Source organism: Hyposmocoma kahamanoa, unplaced genomic scaffold, assembly GCF_003589595.1.
Source record: "Hyposmocoma kahamanoa isolate Upper Pololo Valley unplaced genomic scaffold, ASM358959v1 66, whole genome shotgun sequence".
Lineage (NCBI taxonomy): Eukaryota > Metazoa > Arthropoda > Insecta > Lepidoptera > Cosmopterigidae > Hyposmocoma > Hyposmocoma kahamanoa.
Genome location: NW_020653854.1, coordinates 20,956,693 through 20,976,641, shown reverse-complemented (window position 1 = coordinate 20,976,641; position 19,949 = coordinate 20,956,693). Strand labels below are relative to the sequence as shown.

The 19,949-nt window shown below is 36.4% G+C and overlaps 1 protein-coding gene across 1 annotated transcript in view; it reads right to left on the bottom strand.

Moving 5' to 3' along the window:
- Window positions 1–8,530: 8,530 nt before the first annotated feature.
- Window positions 8,531–19,949, bottom strand: part of LOC113232052 — a 35,747-nt gene continuing 24,328 nt past the window's right edge. Inside the window, exons 3-8 of the mRNA XM_026466676.1 lie at window positions 14,865–15,008; window positions 13,226–13,387; window positions 12,591–12,767; window positions 11,946–12,083; window positions 10,000–10,244; window positions 8,531–9,171 (exon numbers count right to left, since the gene is read on the bottom strand). Coding sequence (XP_026322461.1) covers window positions 9,103–9,171; window positions 10,000–10,244; window positions 11,946–12,083; window positions 12,591–12,767; window positions 13,226–13,387; window positions 14,865–15,008 — 935 coding nt within the window. The 3' untranslated portion in view covers window positions 8,531–9,102. The remainder of the gene's footprint in view (window positions 9,172–9,999; window positions 10,245–11,945; window positions 12,084–12,590; window positions 12,768–13,225; window positions 13,388–14,864; window positions 15,009–19,949) is intronic.

Below are 19,949 nucleotides of genomic sequence, written 5' to 3'. Positions count from 1 at the left end.
CAGACATTTTCCAATAGCAAGCAAATTATAGCTATTCTGCCCTCCTTGTCATGCCCAATGGTCATAACAAGGAGGGCAATGGTCTAAACCACAGACATATCTAGATATAATATGTCTATGGTCTAAACCTAGGGAGGAGCGAAGAGTGACCATTCTCTTAATTTTTTTATTCTCTGTTTTGATAAAAGGTTAGTTATCTAATGCATTTTTTACTCAATACTCAATACGTTTATTGCAGACCATAATGTTACAATGTTAGGTGGTAGTAGCAGTTAACATTATGGACCCTGTAAGGGCACAGCAAAACTAAAAACAACTGCAGGCACAGTTGTTTTTACAAATTTAAACTTATTCTATTGTAAACTAAATAACTAATATAATGAAATGATGATTAACTTAGACAATTACTCGTTATGTAGGTATTACTGAACAATATAGATTAATCTAAAATAAAATATTTAAATTTGAAATTTGAATTAATTAGATTATTATTGTATTAATATGTATTTTTTGAAATTAAATATTTAAATAATCATTTGGAAATACTCTAATTGTCAATTGTTGAAATACTCGTGCAGTGTATAATAGCTTTTTGATATTAAATATGATTTTAAAGTTTTTATAAATTTAGTCGTTTCTGTTTTTATATCTTCAGGTAAGTTATTATAAATTTTGATTGCCATTACAAATGGACTCGATGAGTGCATAGTTAACCGCGATGCTGGTAGTAGCAATCTATCCTTATGTCGGAAGGAATATTTATTGGGGACATCTCCGCGTTTTGTAAATAAATCTAAATTATTTCGGACGAATTTACACATTTCTAGAATATATATACATGTAAGTGTAAGAATTTTATGTTGCTGGAAGAAGGGTTTGCAGCTCTCGGTCTGTTTTAAATTAACTAAAATTCGTACAAGCTTTTTTTGCAGAGTAAATAGAGATGTTGTATCTGCACCATTTCCCCACACGACAACACCGTAGCTTAGCCAAGCATATGCGTACGCATAGTAGGTAGTTAACGCGGTTTGTAAGTTCGTGGTTTTTTTTATTTCTCGAAGTGCATACGCGAAACTTGAGATTTTTCTTTTTTTATGTTTAATGGTGTGGATGAAATGTCATTAATTTGGTTTTTTTAAAATTTATCTCAAGATTATGTTCGTCCATCCAATTCGAAGTTTTTTTAAGTACGGAATTGAGCTTTCTACTTAGGTTTGCATTATTCTGGCATGGTGTGAGTATGGAGATGTCATCTGCAAATAGCACACATGCCTCATTTATTACTTTTGGAAGGTCATTGATGTATATTAAGAAAAGAAGGCAACCGATGACACTTCCTTGAGGAATGGATGCGTTAGTAACTTTGCCTTCTGATCGTACATTTTCTATTTTGCCGGTTTTGTGATTAAAAAATTCGATTTCTACAAATTGTTCTCTGTTCTTTAAGTATGATGCAAACCATTTATGGGATGTACCGCGTATTCCTATTCCATATAATTTATCTAGTAGTATCGTATTGCACCTTATCGTAGGCCTTAGTCATGTCCAGTAAAATTCCAACTGCGTAGTTTTTATTATTTATTATATTTAAAATTTCTTGTATATATTTATATACCGCTAAAGCGGTGCATCGTTTTTTCCGAAATCCATTTTGGCATTCGTCGAAAATTTTATATTTTTCGCAGAAGGAATACACGCGGTCGCACATTGCTTTCTCAAAAATTTTTGATGCTGTGGGTAAAAGGGCAATGGGCCGATAATTATTTGGATCTAATTTACTGTTTTTTTTAAATATTGGTTTGATTATCGCTCTTTTTAGTAGATTAGGGAAAGTACCTTCGTTAAAGGATTGATTGATTAACATACAAAAAGGCAATGTTAGTTCATCTGCACATTCTCTAAATAAGGTGGGTGGTAGTTCATCTATTCCGTGACTTTTTTTATTTTTAAGGCTTCGAATAATTTTATGTATTTCAGGGTAGTTTACTGGGGTTAGGAATATTGTATTTTCGGTTGGGCACATTACGGGGCGGCCGCGAGCTCTAATGCTGTTCTTCCCGCTCTGATCCCCTACAGATGCAAAACAATTATTAAATGTGTCAACCACTTGTTTAGGATCACTAATTTGGGTATCGATACCATTTGTTTGTAAAGTAATGTTATTTTTTTCTCTAATTTGTTTTTTATTAAGCCGCTCGTTTATAATACTCCACATTGTTTTTACCTTGTTGCTTGATTTTTTTATTTTTCTAATAAAGTGCATTTTCTTTGCTGTGTTTACTAACTTTTTTAGCAATTTTTCATATTTCTTGTAATATTCTGTAAGTACGTGACTATTAGATTTTTGCGTTAGTATTTTTAACAATCTTTTGTTTTTGCATGAAATTTTTATACCAACTGTTAACCAGTGTTTTTTAAAGTAATTTTTTAATTTAATTTTACGTTTTGGAATACATTGTTGTAAACAATTTATTAGGGTATCGTTGAACGCTTTCTAATTTTCATTAATATTATTGCTATTTGTTATAATTTTATTCCAACTGATTAATACTAATTTTGATTTGAAACGTTGGATATTTAATTTAGTATACATTCTTTTTTCGGTAAACCAAGTTATTTTTTTATTAGTTTGTTTCGCCAATTTGATTTGCATAATAGTTGCGAGGTGATCGGAAAAACCTAAATCCTGCACGGTTATTTGAAAATTTGTATTTTTGAAATTAACAAATATTAGATCCAAACATGTTTGCGTAACGCGCGTAGGTGTTTTAATGTAGTTTGTAAAATTATATTCTAGCATGAGATTTAAAAATTGTTTAGCTTTTAAGTTGTTGTCTAAGATGTCTATATTACATTATTTACATGGCACAATTAGAATTACTTTAACATCCAACTGGCCTTCCTAGGATTTTTTTTTTGAAGTTTGGTACTCTGTACTGAGATTTTATTATTTAATATCAAAAAGTCTATGTAGGTACTTTAGTTATGTACTCGGTGGTAGGTACCCACTCTTAAGAAAATTTATGCTTTTTCGTAGTAATTGATAAGTTTAATTTTAGGAAATGAAACTATTTTTCCGGATTTAAATCGCGTATATTTGTTTTTTCAAACAAACCGACGTTTCGGGCCCTTTACAGGTGTGAAACCACCAACAGTCGAGCGAAGACCTGCCATCTTACCTTACGTGAGAGGTGTTACAGACAAGATCGGAAGAGTCCTCAGGCGTGCATCTATCAAGACCTATTTCAAGCCCCTGAGGAAGATTTCTCAGTTCCTGAGACCCGTGAAATGTAACATCCCCTTACAGGATGCAGGAGTTTACAAGCTTGACTGTGAGTGCGGTCTCTCTTATATTGGACAAACAAAGCGAAGTATTTGTACCCGCGTCAAAGAACATATAGCTGATGTCAAACACCGTCGCGTAAACAAGTCTGCAGTCTGCGAGCATGTCATGGATAAACCTACACATTCAATGAAGTTTGACAAACCCCAGGTCCTTGCAAAAGAAGTCCGTTATCTACCCAGGATGCTGCGAGAGGCCATTGAAATTAAAAAACATCCTAATTTCAACAGGGAAGATGGTTTCTCCGTACCACCAGTTTGGGATCCAGTATTTCCTCTAATGAAAAATCCCAAACAGACATAAGACTGCAGTACTAATTAGTATGTTTTAGTTTATTCTAATTTCTATTAATAATTAATAATAAATTAAACTTAATAAAAATTCATTCAATAAAATAATTTGTAAAACTTAATGTTGCGTAAATTGGAATGTTTTCTTTGTAAAATTAAAAATAAGGTATTTAATTAATAACTATTGTAACTATAGTGAAAAAATAGGGTGGTTTGCATTAATATTAGACATAACTGGTTGAAGACTGTACCACCTCAGTCAACCGTGACCATGGGACCTGTAAAGGGCCCGAAACGTCGGTTTGTTTGAAAAAACAAATATACGCGATTTAAATCCGGAAAAATAGTTTCATTTCCTATGTGTAACAATCGCGAAAACCTAAGAACTCGATAAGTTTAATTTTGTTTGCGCCATCTCTAACTGTGTGTGGTGTGCACGAAAGGAGTCTACCCGCACGACATTAACATCGTTCCTTTCCTGTACGTCTGGCGCACCTTGAGTAACAATCGTCGAGTAACGCTCCTATTGGCATATGCTTGCACTGCGATGGTAAGCATTATAGTGTATGCCATCGATACGAGAAAAAGATTTGTAACTTACTTTATTGTCTTATTTGGGATTTAGGATTTACAATAGCAAATAGTCGAATTAAAAAAAAATCTCATCCCACAAATCCATCTTGCAACACTGAAGTGTACGTCAAGAGCACGTCAAGCTTGATATTTTGTACTTTGGATTTAAATCTAAGTGTCAAGTTTCACGTGCTCTTGACCCTGTACATAAAATTAGAGATGGGAAAGACAGCCTATTTTTTTTTAAACGTTAAAACGTTGTGCTTTTTTGTAATATTTTTTTCCCTCCTCTAAGGGTTTTCTAAACGCATTTCACTAACGCTTTTTAGTTTGAAGCTTACAAAATCGTTTAGAAAAACGTGGGTACATGCGCGTAGACTTTTATGTTAAAAAAACGCTTGCAACGTTGTGTTGATAGCGAAAAACAAGAGTAGACCACTAAGGTTGATAAGTAAGTTTATTTGTAAAACACGCGTTTTATTTATAAAATTATTATTCACATTGACGGATTAATTTGTTTAGGGAACATAGATGGCGGGACTTGAAACAATCATGTTGTAAAAAATTGAATTGTTGAGTGACCAACGCTTACGGTTAAATTGAAAAGCGTGCTTATGGGCTTATTTTAAAAAGCAACCTTTTTAACCGATTTCAAAAAAAAGGAGGAGGTTCTCAATTCGTCTGTATGTTTTTTTTGTATGTAAGTTACGCGGTAACTCCGCCGTTTGTGAACTAATTTTGATGATTCTTTTTTTTGTTGGAAAGGAGGTACCTCGGATGTGGTCCCATTTTAATTTCAAGAAAATATTCACCTCTAAGGGTGGCAAACTAGGGGATAAATTACTTTTGAGGTCGGTTTTTTAAACCGAAGGTTAGGTTATTTAATTCCTTAACGTTTAAACGCCCACCTCTACTTATAATGTACCCATAGCCATTTTGTGAGTAAACGACAGGTAATATTTTTGCGTTTGATGTGCCGTTAACATTTTATAACTAAGGTAGGTAATTTCTACAAACATCTAGTATTAGGTACTATTATTTCAATATAGAAGAGTCCCTTGACAATTTAAGAGCCTCGAAGTCTATCTACAAGTATAGAAAATAGGCATATCTATTAAGACGCAGGAATTTTTTTTATAATTTTGTCCATTTTTCTCTTTCGTAAATTGCTGTTTTTAATGTTGTTTATTAATACATTATTAGATGATAAATCGAGTGAACATGAAAAATAACACTCTCCGTACTATATTTTTTGTTCGAGATCTACATTTTTCAGATGCTCGAATTAATTGTACTCTTGAAATGTCGTAATCCATCTGCTTACATACCACGCAACACATACTTTACAAATTACTGGCGGTTCTCCAAATATAAATAGTCTTCAAGACATGTGAGCTCCTGGAGTGAATTTGGCTGGAAAATAATTTCCGCTTCGTTATTTCTACTCACGGTTTTACTGCAGAAAAAGCAATGTCCGTTTACATCAGCGAGGGGTAGCTTTGATAGCCAATGAAACGTGTTATACTTAGCGAGATTTTTTTTATTTAGATCCCCTGCATTTGTAATAATTGTATTGGCTCGTACATTCTTCGGCATAACGGTGCCGTACTTTAGTTTAAACACGTAATGAACATTTTATTTTACGTGGTACGTGTAGTGTATCAAGGAAAGGTGTGGCACCATAAAAAATTGTAACAATTTTTTGTGGATGTCTTTCTCTGCGTACCGTACGTACGTGTATGGGAGTAAGGTGGTCCATAAACTAATTTTGATTTTTTTCACAAACTTATCAATTTTAAATGTTTGTTTAACAGCTGACACGGTGCTAGTGAAAACTTTTATAAATAAATAAACAATTGATATTGAGTTCTATACATTTGTCTAAATGAATATCTTGTTTGTTGTGAAATGTTTAAGAACCACATAAGTAATTTATATGTCTATTATAAAATAATATACGTAATGTGGATTATTCCATTTATGGAAAGCTAAAATTTTGGTCATAACTTGCCTAAAAAAGTGCCACACTCATGGACCTCCATTATCATCTCATCATATTTATTTTTTTCGCTGACATTGACCCCTTGTATGTACAGTGGAGTTCATATACAGTAGACCACTTTAGGCATCGTCGATATAGAGATATACGTAGCAATAGGAGGAATTGTATACAGTACGTATATGACGTTAGTACTCAGCAGTAAAGGAAGTTACCACAATCAGAATCTCCAAATATTCTCCACTTTATATGTATTACTTGAAATTTAAGTAAATATATTGTGCCTATTCCAAGCTCTGCTAATGAGTCAATAGCGTTGAAGTCGCTGGCCACTGTTTTCAGCATTTCTGTGGCATTATTTTGGTTCTCTATGCGACCGCTAGAGGCGCTGTACAATTCGTGTACGTCAGACTTTGTTTTTTTTAAGACTGAAAGTCCGATGCAGCAAAAACAATGGGTATTTCAAAAAAAAAATACATTGTCGCTAGCGACTATCTCGGCACCATAAATTCATGTCAGTAGTACAGATAGATCGAAAAACCATAATGTCCGCTAATAGTTCGTAAGTTCATAGTGTACTATGTTACTCTGTGCTTGTCCTAATGAATTTAAGGTAATTTGTGTATTGAAATACAGTTTAAAGAAGATTGTCTTGCCTATAAAGTCGAGTCGAGGTTTCAAATTTATTTTATACTTTATAGCCTTATGTAATTCAGTCTTTTATTTATTCATTTGTCAAGGGAGTCTTCTAGAAGCGTTAATAAATTACACTAAGATAAGTACATGGTATACCTATCTGGCAGATAATCGACTCCGGTTTACAAACGGGTATTCTGTATTTTTTAACACTATGTTCCTACCTATGTATTTGGGACAAATTAAACTTTAAATCAGTCGGTGAGGTATTTCAAAGTGCTATTATTCTATTTATATACAAAGGATGTTATTCTTAATATTTTATCGATGTACATAATTATTACATTTAACTGGGTATGTTTAAGTCAATTTTACGTCCCCGGTTAGTCTATGTTATTTGTTAACACTTTTGATGACGCTACAACACTTTTTCCTATGTGCAGTATTTACGGCCTGGCTGGGCCTGGCACTGTATTTCAATTTTTTACATAATATCTATAAATGTAACACAAGTCAGGGTAGCTTTGTTTGATACGACGTGTCGGAATTTGTACTCCAAAGATACAACCACAAATAGCACATGATAAACAGAGGACCGATTTTTACGTACGGTTCACTGAACCGACTATTTTAGGCTAAGAACTCACGGTGCGGTTTTCAGTTGCGGCCGACGCGGCTGCGGGGCAGCTGTTTTATTCCACAACTTATGACACCGCTAGGTTTGTGTGGTCACGTAGCCGCCGCAGCGAGCGTAGCGATCGCAAGTCGCGTTGTTATTTACAATCGATAGAGATCGTTGCCGGCACGGACGTACGCTTCTCGCGTGGTTCTACCAGTACCCCGCAGGCGCCGAGGCTACCACGAGCAAACGGCCCCGCTAGGGCCGTAAAACACGTCGTAAATATGTGCTAACTAAATTTTATATACATATCTATATTCTACGGAACCGCAGTCCTGCAACTGCGGCGGGCGCGGGTGAAAACCGCTCCATGAGTTTTTAGTCTTAAAGTTCCGTACGATTCAAGTCTGTTCTTAAACTAATTAACGATAACAGAATTAACTAATACCTTATTACGTTAAATCCTAATAACTATACAACATAATAAGTACAATTATTATTCAGTACAAAATTAAATATCTTGATATATTATAAATATTTATGTAGATAACATAATTGCTCGCTAAGCTTATTTTGTTACAATGCATTTTTCATGAATACCATTTGTATCTAAAAGAAAATAAAACCATATAACTCGGAGGACAAAAACGGGGGAATAATATTTGATATAAAAAACAGATTCTGTGGAAGAAAATAACTGGAAGATTTCTATAAAGGTATTTTAGTAGCTGCTTTATAGTGATTCAAAACCGAAATCATAGTCGATTGGGTAATATTGTCCACGTTAATTATTTCATTATATAGTTTATTATTATAAATATAGATCTTTTTTAGCTAGCCTTTCATAACCCATTTAACATTTTTTGTGCTCATGTTGCGTGTGTTTTTGATATGATGCCCAGGTGTTTTCACCAGGTGCTAAGAAAATGCAACACCATGCAACTTTAGCGCTTTAATTGTTTCTTACATGGAAAAGAACTGGTGAGCCACAACATTTGTAGAACGTGTAAACATCCCGTTTTGTTCTAGTATCATTTTTTTATTGTAAATTAAGTAAAATTGATATTAGGTTCTTATTTTAAATTTGCTTATTGACGAATAAAAAAAATCACGTAACTTTCAAAGGTGTTATTAAAGGCCTTAGGCGAAGCTTGTATAAAACTTCTGTATATGACAAAGTATCATCACTTTTCTTCGCGTAGTTACTAAATTATTATTGTACCGAGACATTGATTTTATTGACTATACTTTTATAATTTAACTTGTCAGATGTAGTTATTGTTTAGGGGTTAAATTCATTTAGTACACGTCTATTTCAAGTTGAATTTAAAGTAGGTATATTAACTTTACCTTATACTATGTAATATGTTCTACTTAGTTCATTGCAAAGCGTTCGCATTGAGATAGAGAAACAATGTTTATTACGAAATTAAGTTTTCGGTGATGCTTTCGATCGATTGTATTTCCGAACTTGGCGACTGCCACTTTAGTCTTTTTTATTTACACTCATATTTCACTAATAACAACGTTCATTTTCACTCGTAAGCGAGGTGTGATCACAGGTCTACATCCATGCGATGGCGGGGGAACCGTCCGAGGATAAGGAGTCTAAGGATCGACGAACTTTCGATCGCCTCTGATGTCAGTAAAGTGAGGAACTCGAACAAGGTCCATCGACACCTTGTAGCGGTTGATCTGGATTTGTCACTAACTGAAATGTTAAAAGAATGGGTGTCTGAAAACATTTCTCACGTTAAGAGTACAAAAGTCGAAAATATTCTAAATTATTCTTATCAACCTCGTCAGGGATCCATGAAACTAGAATTTGATGAAAGAGGAGGTGTTATAAGCAATGGTTGGAATAGGGTGTTCCGAATGAGTAGATAAAATGATGAAAGGAATGACATAGAGTGGTTAAAACCACTTAATTTTAATTAATTACTTTATTCGAATTCCGGATTTGCGGAAATAGTTTTACTGCATCGTAAGATAAAACTACTCACTTAAGTAGCTGAAGTGGGATTTTAAAGTAATTTGAGGGGCGCTATATAAACAAATGCAGTAATTTTTTGCATGCACTAATTATCTAATTAACTGTTCACCATGGTAAACATTTGTAATTAACTACAAGCATAAGCTTATTTTAACTAATGCGGATATTACTTATAAAATTATGTATATAAGCATCTATATTTTATTCATTAAGTTGCATTATGAGTTCGAAAAAGTAATTAATTAATATTTGGTGGTTTTAATCAACCCGTGTCACTCCATGTAGGTATCTATATGTAGACATTTATCTACTTATTTGGAACAACCTATTTCGACCTTTGGTTATAAGAGTACCATCACATAATATGCACATAAGATATGTTAAGGTCTGTTTGTCCACTGGTCGTAATAATACTGGGCACCTGTAGCCACAATTATGGCAAGGTGTGGTTCTGAAATAACTACTCGCCAAATGTTGTGGAGCTTGTCAACATTTACATGCTAAGATAAGGGCTAGTCTAGTGAAAAGGAACCGGGATGATCTTACTTCTCTAATTTCACATACAGACGGTAGCAGTCCATCTGTAGAGTTGTTGGGAGAGCGAGGAGACGGTGTCGGCGCGTGTTTAGGAATATCTCTTCCCGCCTGCATTTTATCATGCAGCTGAGCGAGGCGCATGCTCATCTGTCGCTTCTCTTTCAGTTCTCTATCCCTCTCCCATCTTCTCGCACTATAACTCCGAATAGACGAAGAACTGCTTTGAACTGAGCTTATACTTGGACGTCGCGAACCTGTTATGTAAAAAAAGATAAAAATATTACGCATTGGCTTTTAATAGGGATAAATAAGAGGTGTGCTATGCTCTTTGCTGTGGTTGCGATGCATAGCATATGTGTGTTCAAAGCAGAAATTGAATCAAGTCATGGTAATATTCTGCTTTCAATGAGTCGGCAGCAATTACTTTTTTGGAATTCGGAAGTATGGTCAAAGATGTAAGTGGGTACAGCAGGATGCAACAGCAAATCCGCAAGTGACAATAACTGTAGCATCCAATTTCAATGTTTTAAGCAGAAAATAGTTTTACAAAGCATCTTTACGAAAAACGATTAGAAGATATATTTTTATGTTATAAAATTTATATTTACAGTATACTACTAAATATTAAAATAACGAAACAGTTTGATTATGTATATGACATAGATAGACAAAACGATAGACGATACGTTACACGCATACAATGTCAGGTCATACGATACCAAGATTGTGTGTCATGCAAACCATCCATACAACATATAGTGTGGACAGGCAGACTAAGCAAAAGCGTGATTATCTTGTGAAACTGAAGCTTAGCCACCTTATTTATTTTTTAGTGCCATAATGCATGTGTGAGTGTGTGTAATTAACGAGATAAAACAATATTTACTGTGACTGATTCCTTGTAAAGCAAAGCCAAAAATTAACTGAAATATTTGACGTGTCTACAAAATCTATAAAAGGTTACTCCACCTTCAGTTTCGCTAAATGTAATAAGTTGTGTAAGAGAAGATATAAGAGGGAAGGACCGTGGCCATCTTGCTCGTTCCACCAGAGCGTCTTGCGACTTTGATTGCCGAGGAGTTTTCTGAATTTCGTAATTTGTATCCAATAGTGCCAATGCCACGTAAAGCCTCAACACAACAAGCGTATACTCACAAAATTCGTCTACGTTGCAGCTTTTAAACTCTACGTGATGTATCCAAATATGCTCAAAAGGAGTTTTAAGGAGGTCGGCACTCCTGGATCTTTGTGAGGTCTTCACAACTCCAGAATAAAATTTTCAGAAATGGTACTTAAACAATAAACCACTCCTAAGTCATATGTAGGTAGTGGCATGTAGGTAATTTGACATAAAAACAAACAAAATAGGTACACAGGCGTCAGACATCAAAAGCGATAGCAGTCGCCGAAGATAGAATCCAATTTAATTAAAACTTGTTTAATTTGTATGTATTTCTACATACAAAAGGATTGTAAAGGAAATTTTAAAAGAATACCATGACAGATACAGCATATTTGGAGTGACATCGTTGTGGTGGTCGAGCAGTCGCTGACTATCGTCGGAACGGCCGCTAACACCAAAACGCCACATCTAACGGACACGGGCGACGTCGCCGTCACATGCGTTAAAAGCCGTCGCAAACCTGCTCGAATGACTTACTACTATTTAAAACACAAGGCACAAACTTTGAAGATTCTATTAATGAACCCTGTCGATTGTAAGAAAAAGAACGCAAATTTTGAAAAACATTTACTGATTCGTAGCAGGGCAATTGAGCACGATGCTTGGCACGCCGCCGTCGCCCGAACACCGAGACGTGCAGAATGGGACCGCGCGTTGCATACATTATCCAGATCACCTTTGGCGGCGCACTTAGGCGGGTGCGCGCCGCCGTCCCTCTTTACGGCCTTCAGGTGGCGTGAAATTAGCAAGATGGCCGCGGCGCGCGCCGCACCTGCGCGCGAAGCAGACACTTGCACGCCCCGCCTCGACGTGCGCCGCGACCCGTTCGACTCCAGCTCCATCATACCGCTCGTGCATCCGCTGCGCGAAGACGCCCTCGAAGAGGGGCGCGTTGCGCTCAAAGTCCCACCTGTAACACGGATGTGGTGTAGTTTCCGATATTGCCCCCAAGCATCGAGTATATAACCAGAAATAGAGACGAAATAAGGGCCATGTATTCCTGGTAACACATTAGCGATACGGATCTTAGAAATATAGACAGGCCAACCCGTATATTCCAAAAAAATATTCTGCATTTATTGTAATAAAGATAATATCTCTAATAATGCCGTGCTGTTCTATTCGGTGGTGTGGGAAAAACAGCAAAACACTTGATTACAAAACACATTTCATCGGTAATTAAATATGAAATATGTAATTTTGCAATTTTCGTCCATTATAGCAAAGCTCAAGTTAACTGGTCGATTTGAAGTGAAACAGTTGACGACACCCGTCAATTGTTTCGAACTCGGGCTAGCCAATCGGAGCACAGTTGTCACAGTAATGATATGGCAGAAAAGTTTTCAAACAAATTAAATAACATTTCGTCTCTATCTCTGGTTATATACTCGATGCCCCTAAGTAAAACAACAATTACCTGTATCGTTAAGTGAATATAAACAGGGAGGAGTGAGATGCGCATCTGCCAAATGTGTGGGATGGAAACGCGCCCTCGTGTACAGATGGAGCACCATGCAGAGCAGGCCGGCTAGCACGAAGATACCCGACGCTACGCCAAGCAGCGTCGGCATGTCGGCCGCCAGCAACACCATATCTACAATGTCAACCGATTTCTATTTCTATTTCATTTTCAACTTCTCTGCTATCTTCTTATCGTATCGATGGCGTACACATAATGTTTGTCATCGTGGTGAACTGGAACTGGAGTAAGGTTTTTTTTAGGTAGTGCTGAGGTAGTGTTATTTCTGCCGCCAAGCAGTAACATGAGCATTTACTGCGTTACGGTTTGGGAGGGTAAGGGTGCTGGTGGAAACACAGGTACATGGGACTTGTCAACTTATGTTTCAGGGTGACGGGCTCAGTGGCGGTGCTCATGGGCAAGTTGATAGGTCCCATGGTACTCGCCGATTGTTGCCCAGACGTACAAGAAAGAAATGGTACGTCGTGGCGGGAGTCTCCTTTCGTGTACCCCAGGGAATGAACCTCCTCCTTCTCTGCTATGCTAAGTTTATAACTATGTGCTTTGGCAAGGAATTTCAGATACGTACTCACCTTCAGTACAAAACATCCGCTGCGTAGGCCTTGAATGTGACGTGATGTGGTAACCAGAGTCACACTGGCAGTAAGCATTGTGGTTAACCTGCACGCAGGATGAGTGAGGATCGAACGACCGACAAGTCTGCTGGTAGAAGCACTGCTCGCCCAGTTTCCGAGCTGTAGGTTTTAAGATATATGTATAGTGAACGATTATCACTAGTTACAGATTTTTTGCCACGTAATGAGTCACGTGTTGACCATGGAGCGTGTAACCGTTCCGAAATATCGGAAAAATAAAAGGAACTCATACTAGTGGCGGATTTGCAGTCTTGGCCACCCCAGGACCCAGGTCATGTAGTCAGTACCAGCCGTCCCTTTCTCAGCACTCATAATATACTGGTAGTCTACATAAAGAATTTCACTGACACTGCCTATTGGTGGAAGCCGCATGTAAATCCGTTCAGCAGTTTTTGAGTTTATCGCGATCAGACTGACAGAGAGACGCGGTAGTGATAACATGTAGTGACATTACATTATTGGTATGTAACATATCTATATTTTATACCCAAAATGTACGAAAGTGATTTAGGAAGATTATTGTTATATGATGCGATTGAAGTGCGGCCCGCCATAACGTGCATGAGCCTTTAGAAAATGCTGGTACTTGAGTTATTTCTTGTTATCATCAGTGAATTTTTTGTCGCGATTGCTCGCCCCTAAGGCTCAACTCACACTGGCGCAGAGTAGAAGCTTCGCGACGCGTCATGGTTTTCACGCTGATTCTTTAATTATTGATTAACAATGAAAATACATAAAATATTATGCAAAAAAAGAATTTAACGAATAGGTTATAACGAATTTCAGAAACGATGCTTGGTTGAAGTCGAGCGAGTTACTTGGGTGCAGTGTGATCCGGGCCTCGCATTAGTGCGCCCGGACCACACTGTGATCCAGGCGTCCTAATGCGAGTGTCGTCGCCAGGCGTTGTAGTTGAAAAATAGGACGCGAAGCGACGCTTCGACTCTGCGCCAGTGTGAGTTGAGCCTTAGGGGCGCCAATCGCAACAAAAAATCCTTATATAACCACGAAAGCTCTAAAATCTATCTCGACGTCGGAAAGCAATCTTGTCGTATCTCGAAGAATTTAGAAAATGACTTTTTAATATATTTGAATTCAGAAAAATTTCCGCATTTTTTGGTCCAGGTGTCGTGATGCCATATACGACCGTATTTTATCGATACACGACGTCGGTTTTTGGCACGGAAATTTGACAAAACATACAGCATAGTGCTGTAAATAGAAATGTACAAGCTCTATTTTTCGAGATACTGAATAAATAATACCTGATTTAAAAAAATGGATGGATCTAAATATAAACATCATTAGAAATTCCTGGCGTGTTCGTTATAAGTTTAATAAGAAGTAGGCTGAACAGAAATATCTATTTATACCGGGTGTAAAAGGGTGTAAAATTCGCGAAGCTTAGAAAGTAATGATAGAATAAAACTTTAGTGACTTTTAATTAATGTAACAAAATCCTCTATCTATAGCCTTGTTTAACAAAAACAACTGAAAAGTTCACCTGTGTTTTATAATAACTTTTAATGAGGTAGGTAACCAAAACCTACTTTATTATTATACTTTTGTTACTCACGTTTAGCGCATCCCTTTGCAACACCAAGAGCCACGTTGTGTTTTGGATCGCACTGACAACTTTGGCTCCGAGGGTCGCAAAACACGTGAAGTAGTTTCGGGTTGCAAGTGAACTCACATGGCGAACCCAAATAGCGGCCCTTCTCTGAAAAGACACAATTGATACAAATTACATTACAGGTTGGGAATGATATCATTGCCAGTGTTATCGTTTGTCCAAAAAATATGCGAATTTTACTTGAAATCGACTTCAGTCATTTCGTCTTAATTATTAATATAAAGATCGAACACTTAGAAATCGATATTCGGTCCGGCCAGATTCGACTTTAGTCATTAAAAATTGCTTATTTTGTTGTTCTGTGCGTAACGTACGCCTGGATCTTTTTTTTCATAATACTAAGTGATGGAATGAACAATTCGTGCGCCGGGTGGTAAGCGACACGCCTGTCCATAACTGTTGCTGTGCCACTCAGATATTTAAATTACAAAGATCTGAGGGGCAATGCCACTGCGCCCGTCACTCTGCGATATAGGTTGACAAGTCCCATGCGCGTGTAATTTCGCCAGCGCCCTTACCGTTCAAAAACGTAACGCTGCTGTAATGTGAGCATTACTGCTTGGCGGCTAAAATAGATAAATTGGCAGTACTTTCCTGGACGAATTCTTTCACAAGGAGCTACTAATTATAATTAACTAGAGTCCGAAGTGATAATTATCACCATAATTTTCTAGATTGATTTGATAATTTATAAAATTTGATGGAAAATATAAGCTACCGCTAGCAATGTCGCGTAGTTTGTATTCGAACACGATTTGCTGCTTTGCGAGGTCCTTCGAGTATAGGGGACACATTTATCTTACTTCTAGAAGAGGATAAAATTATCTTATAACAAATGAAATAATGAAATATTGTTATTTATTATTTATTTTACTTATTTATTAAGAATTAAGTTACTTAATTAAATTTTTATTGAATTGATATTCAATTATTTTTTGTGAAATTACTCCACTAGTTTGTTATAATTATTAATACAAAGATCGAACACTCAGAAAAAACACTCAGATAAAATTCCTCCGACCGGATCGAAGGAATTTTTTCTGAGTGTTCGATCTTTGTATTAATAATTATAACAAATTAAGTTACTTGTTAAAAAAATTTTGATGTCGATTGTTTGCTATTTTCAAGTAATAAAACAATGAACAAGAAAGAAATTCTTTTTTTTGCATAATATTTTATGTATTTTCATTGTTAATAAATAATTAAAGAATCAGCGTGGATAACAATCTGATAATTGTTATGATAATTATCAGTTTCTTAAAATGTATTGTTAAGCACAAGAAAAGTGGGTAAACAAACAAAATGTAACTTTTTTATATTTATTTGGATCTCGTTCTCATAAATGTGTGGCCGGACGTAGCGATTTAGTTCTAATTGCAATAGGGGCGGCTATAACAACAAATTTGCGTGGAATGTGTTAAATGTTAAATTCACGATGTTCGAGTAACACGTCAAGTTGAAATGGCCTAAGTTCAGATAAATTCCTTCACAATTTTATTGTGTTTTGTTGAGTGTTATATGGTTGGTTAATATTTAATTTAAGTTACTACTTCATTATAGTTCAGAAACAAACACAAAGCGGAAGTAGCGTAGGCCATCGGAAATAGGCTTCAACGGAAGCAAAGTCGGTTTCCTATTGAGGAAGCCTCGCCTGCCTTGAAACTTTTTCTGTACGGTGTTAATAATATAGCAGAGAGTAAGTTGCATAGAGTGTGTATGAAGGGTAAAAAGTCAAAGAGTATTATAACAAACAGTATTTATGTACACTTAAAGTACATAAACGTCTTTTGTTACTAGTACGATTTAAAAAAAAATTAATAAACGTACTCTACCCGTCCCCCTATTGTACAAATAATATTGTATAAATAGTCGTAATTATTTAGACGAAATAAGTACAAGATCGTAAACTCGTCGGCGGCGCGATCGGCGTGGTATAGGTATATTTCTTAAGATATCAAGTGACAGGTTGAATAAGTTGTGCGCCTGGTTGTAAGCGATACGGCTGTCCTTAACACTTGTGACGCACAGGAGCTTTAAATCGCAAAGATCTGTACGGCACTCCCACTGCGCCCGTCACCTTGCGACATAAGTTGACAAGTTCTTAAAAATAATGACAAGTTGACAAGTCCCTTAAATTCTACAAAGATGTGTATACCAGTAATAGGCATATGTACCCATGAGAACAATTCCTATTGCCACAATCTTTTTGTGCAGGGTCAAGAGCACGTCAAGTATGATACTTAAACTTAAATCCAACTCTATGCCGCTTATGATAAGAACGGTCCAAAGTACAATGTGTCAAGCCTCACGTGCTCTTGACTGTACAAAACTATACTAAGAGCCTTATCACACTGGCGATTTGCGAGCGATTTGAAAGCGATACGATAGCGCGGCGTGCTCGTTGTCGCGTAGCTTTCAAATCGCTAGTGTGCTATGGCTCTTATGCTGGTATACCTTTATAAATAAATGAATACAATCCCATTTGCCTTTTTTTACAACATCAAGTGACGGGGCGTACGAGTCGTGCGCCTGATGGTAAGCTACACTCCTGTCCATAACAATTACAGTGCCACTCAGAGCCTTAAATTGCAAAGATCTGAGGGGCACTGCCGCTGCGCCCGTCACCCTGAGACGTAAGTTGACAAGTCCCATGTACCTGTGATGGTTGTCACCATTTCTGTTACTGCTTGGCGACAGAAATAGGTAAGGTGGCAGTACTACCCTGGACGACCACTTGTACAAGCAGCTCTACTGCTACTAAAAATATACTATCTATGGGTTTGGCATAACGCGTTAAGATGTAGGTACAGCAGCCCTTCACAAAGTATCGGTGTCCAAATTGCTAATCAGGGCTACAGTGTAGCTGTATAAACCATGGACAATAAAGCTAAAGGAAGAACATAAATAAATTACTGGCGGAACGGAACATATTTCGAAAGATTCTGGGACCAATCAAAGGAGAATTTGGGAGCTGAATCGCCAGATTCAATGGAGAGCTGAATGGATCCGAATGGTCGGAATTGGCATATGACCGAAAGAAATTTGGTGTCGACGGCCAAGATCGACTTCGGATCGCTGAACCAGGGAAGTAACAAGTATGGGTTTCGCAAATACACATATTTACCAGATGTTTATAAAAACATAGTTCAAATCACAGACATATATCTTGTCTGTGGCTCAAATTTATTTTAGTATTAATTTTCAACGTTTTTCACGCTTCAACTTATAATTTATTATGTCACATAAAAATAAACGCTCTTAATTTCTAGCTCTTAAAATCTAGTATAAATAGAACGTACGTAGACGTTCCGTTGTACATTACATTACAAAGGAAATGTAATGAAATATAGTAAATGATTACAAAGGAATTGATTGCTCATTTAAAATAAAACAAATTGTACGGCGGTACAGGACACACGATTCAAAAAGAATATTACACAACTAAAAGCTGTTACACGACTGCTAACATCGCTGCTAAAAGTCGTCGTGTGTAACAGCTCTAAGTATTTTCTTTCATGTTACTCGCTTACATAGATTTAGCTAAATATATGTTCGCTTACGTATTTTAGTCCACATTTTAAATTAAAATTTTCACCTTGTATCATTCATAAGAAGGTCATGTCATAAAGTCCTTCAATGAGTGGACAAACGTAGCGTAAAGGCGCATCTACACGGTCGAGTATACGATTTCCTTAAACAGCACGCACGCACACGTCAAAAGGGCGTATTTGGCTTGTACAAGTTCGACCTGGGACACTATTGGAAAAAAAATAACGAGGTGCAGTTTATCCAGATTCAGTACGGTTACTAATACACAGGCCATGAATTACCTACTATGGCCTCTGTAAATGGTGTGTGAAGGCAACTCCCATTTATGGGATCGCCACTTCAATACATGGTACAGTTTTGTACCTGCCCACCCAGTTGCTCTCAATTTCATTTTTTTACTTCATATAATTACATAGCTAATGTAAGGATATGGTGTATAAACATCAATAAATCAAAAAGCAAAAGTGAAGTGAGATCCAAAATAGGCGTGACCACACCAAAAAAAAAACCGACCTCAAAAGTTCGTTCATTACCTACATCTATTTGCCAAGTTTTATTGAAATCGGTTATCGGAAAGTGCGCCAGAGTGGAATATTTTCTTAAAATTTAAATGGGATCAATACTAAGGTCCGCCCAACAAAAAAAATCGTCAAAATCGGTTCACAAATCGTGTAATCGCGTAACAACATACAAAAAATATAATCGAATTGATAACTTGCTCCTCGGTTAAAAATACGAATTCAACTTTTTTTTTAATTGATGATGAAAACAGAAAACACCGGTAGTCAACCATGACCAGAAATACTAGTCAATCGTGTTTCGGGCCTTGATTGACTATGACAGATATCTTCTGTTTTCATTATCAATAAAAAAAAACATGCTGATTTCGTATTTTTTCAATTGATAAAAACAACACAAAATTTCCGCAAAATTTCTATATTTTACTACATTCATCTGCGGAAAGATCAGTTTCATTTGACTGTTATTTAATATCTCTAATATTTCAATAAAATTATCTCTCTCGTGGTCCTTATTAAATACGTTAGGGGACTATGATTGATTGACTGATTTTACGTAAGACTGTTTGTTAGGTAATATCTTAGAATAATAACGCATAGAATGATAGTTTCATGTCAAACGAACTGTCACAAGTGAGGCAAAAACCGAATTCATGTATGCGTAAGCAACTTGTATCTAAGCTCGTCGGCACGCACACAAATATACAAATAATGATGCCATGGAATAACATTTCCCTCAAAAGTGGGAAAATTGTATCTTGCGTAAATCATCATTAAGTTAAAGGTGCCTACAGATTTGCCCGATTTTGTCGATCGTTACTGTCGATCGACAATGTCAAGTGACAAGAATTTAAAAAAAATTCTTTTTGGTAATCCTTATGGAAATGGCATTTATATCTGAATACACGATGACGGACACGACTTTTCAAATAAATGCAATATGGTAGCCATTTTCGAGGTA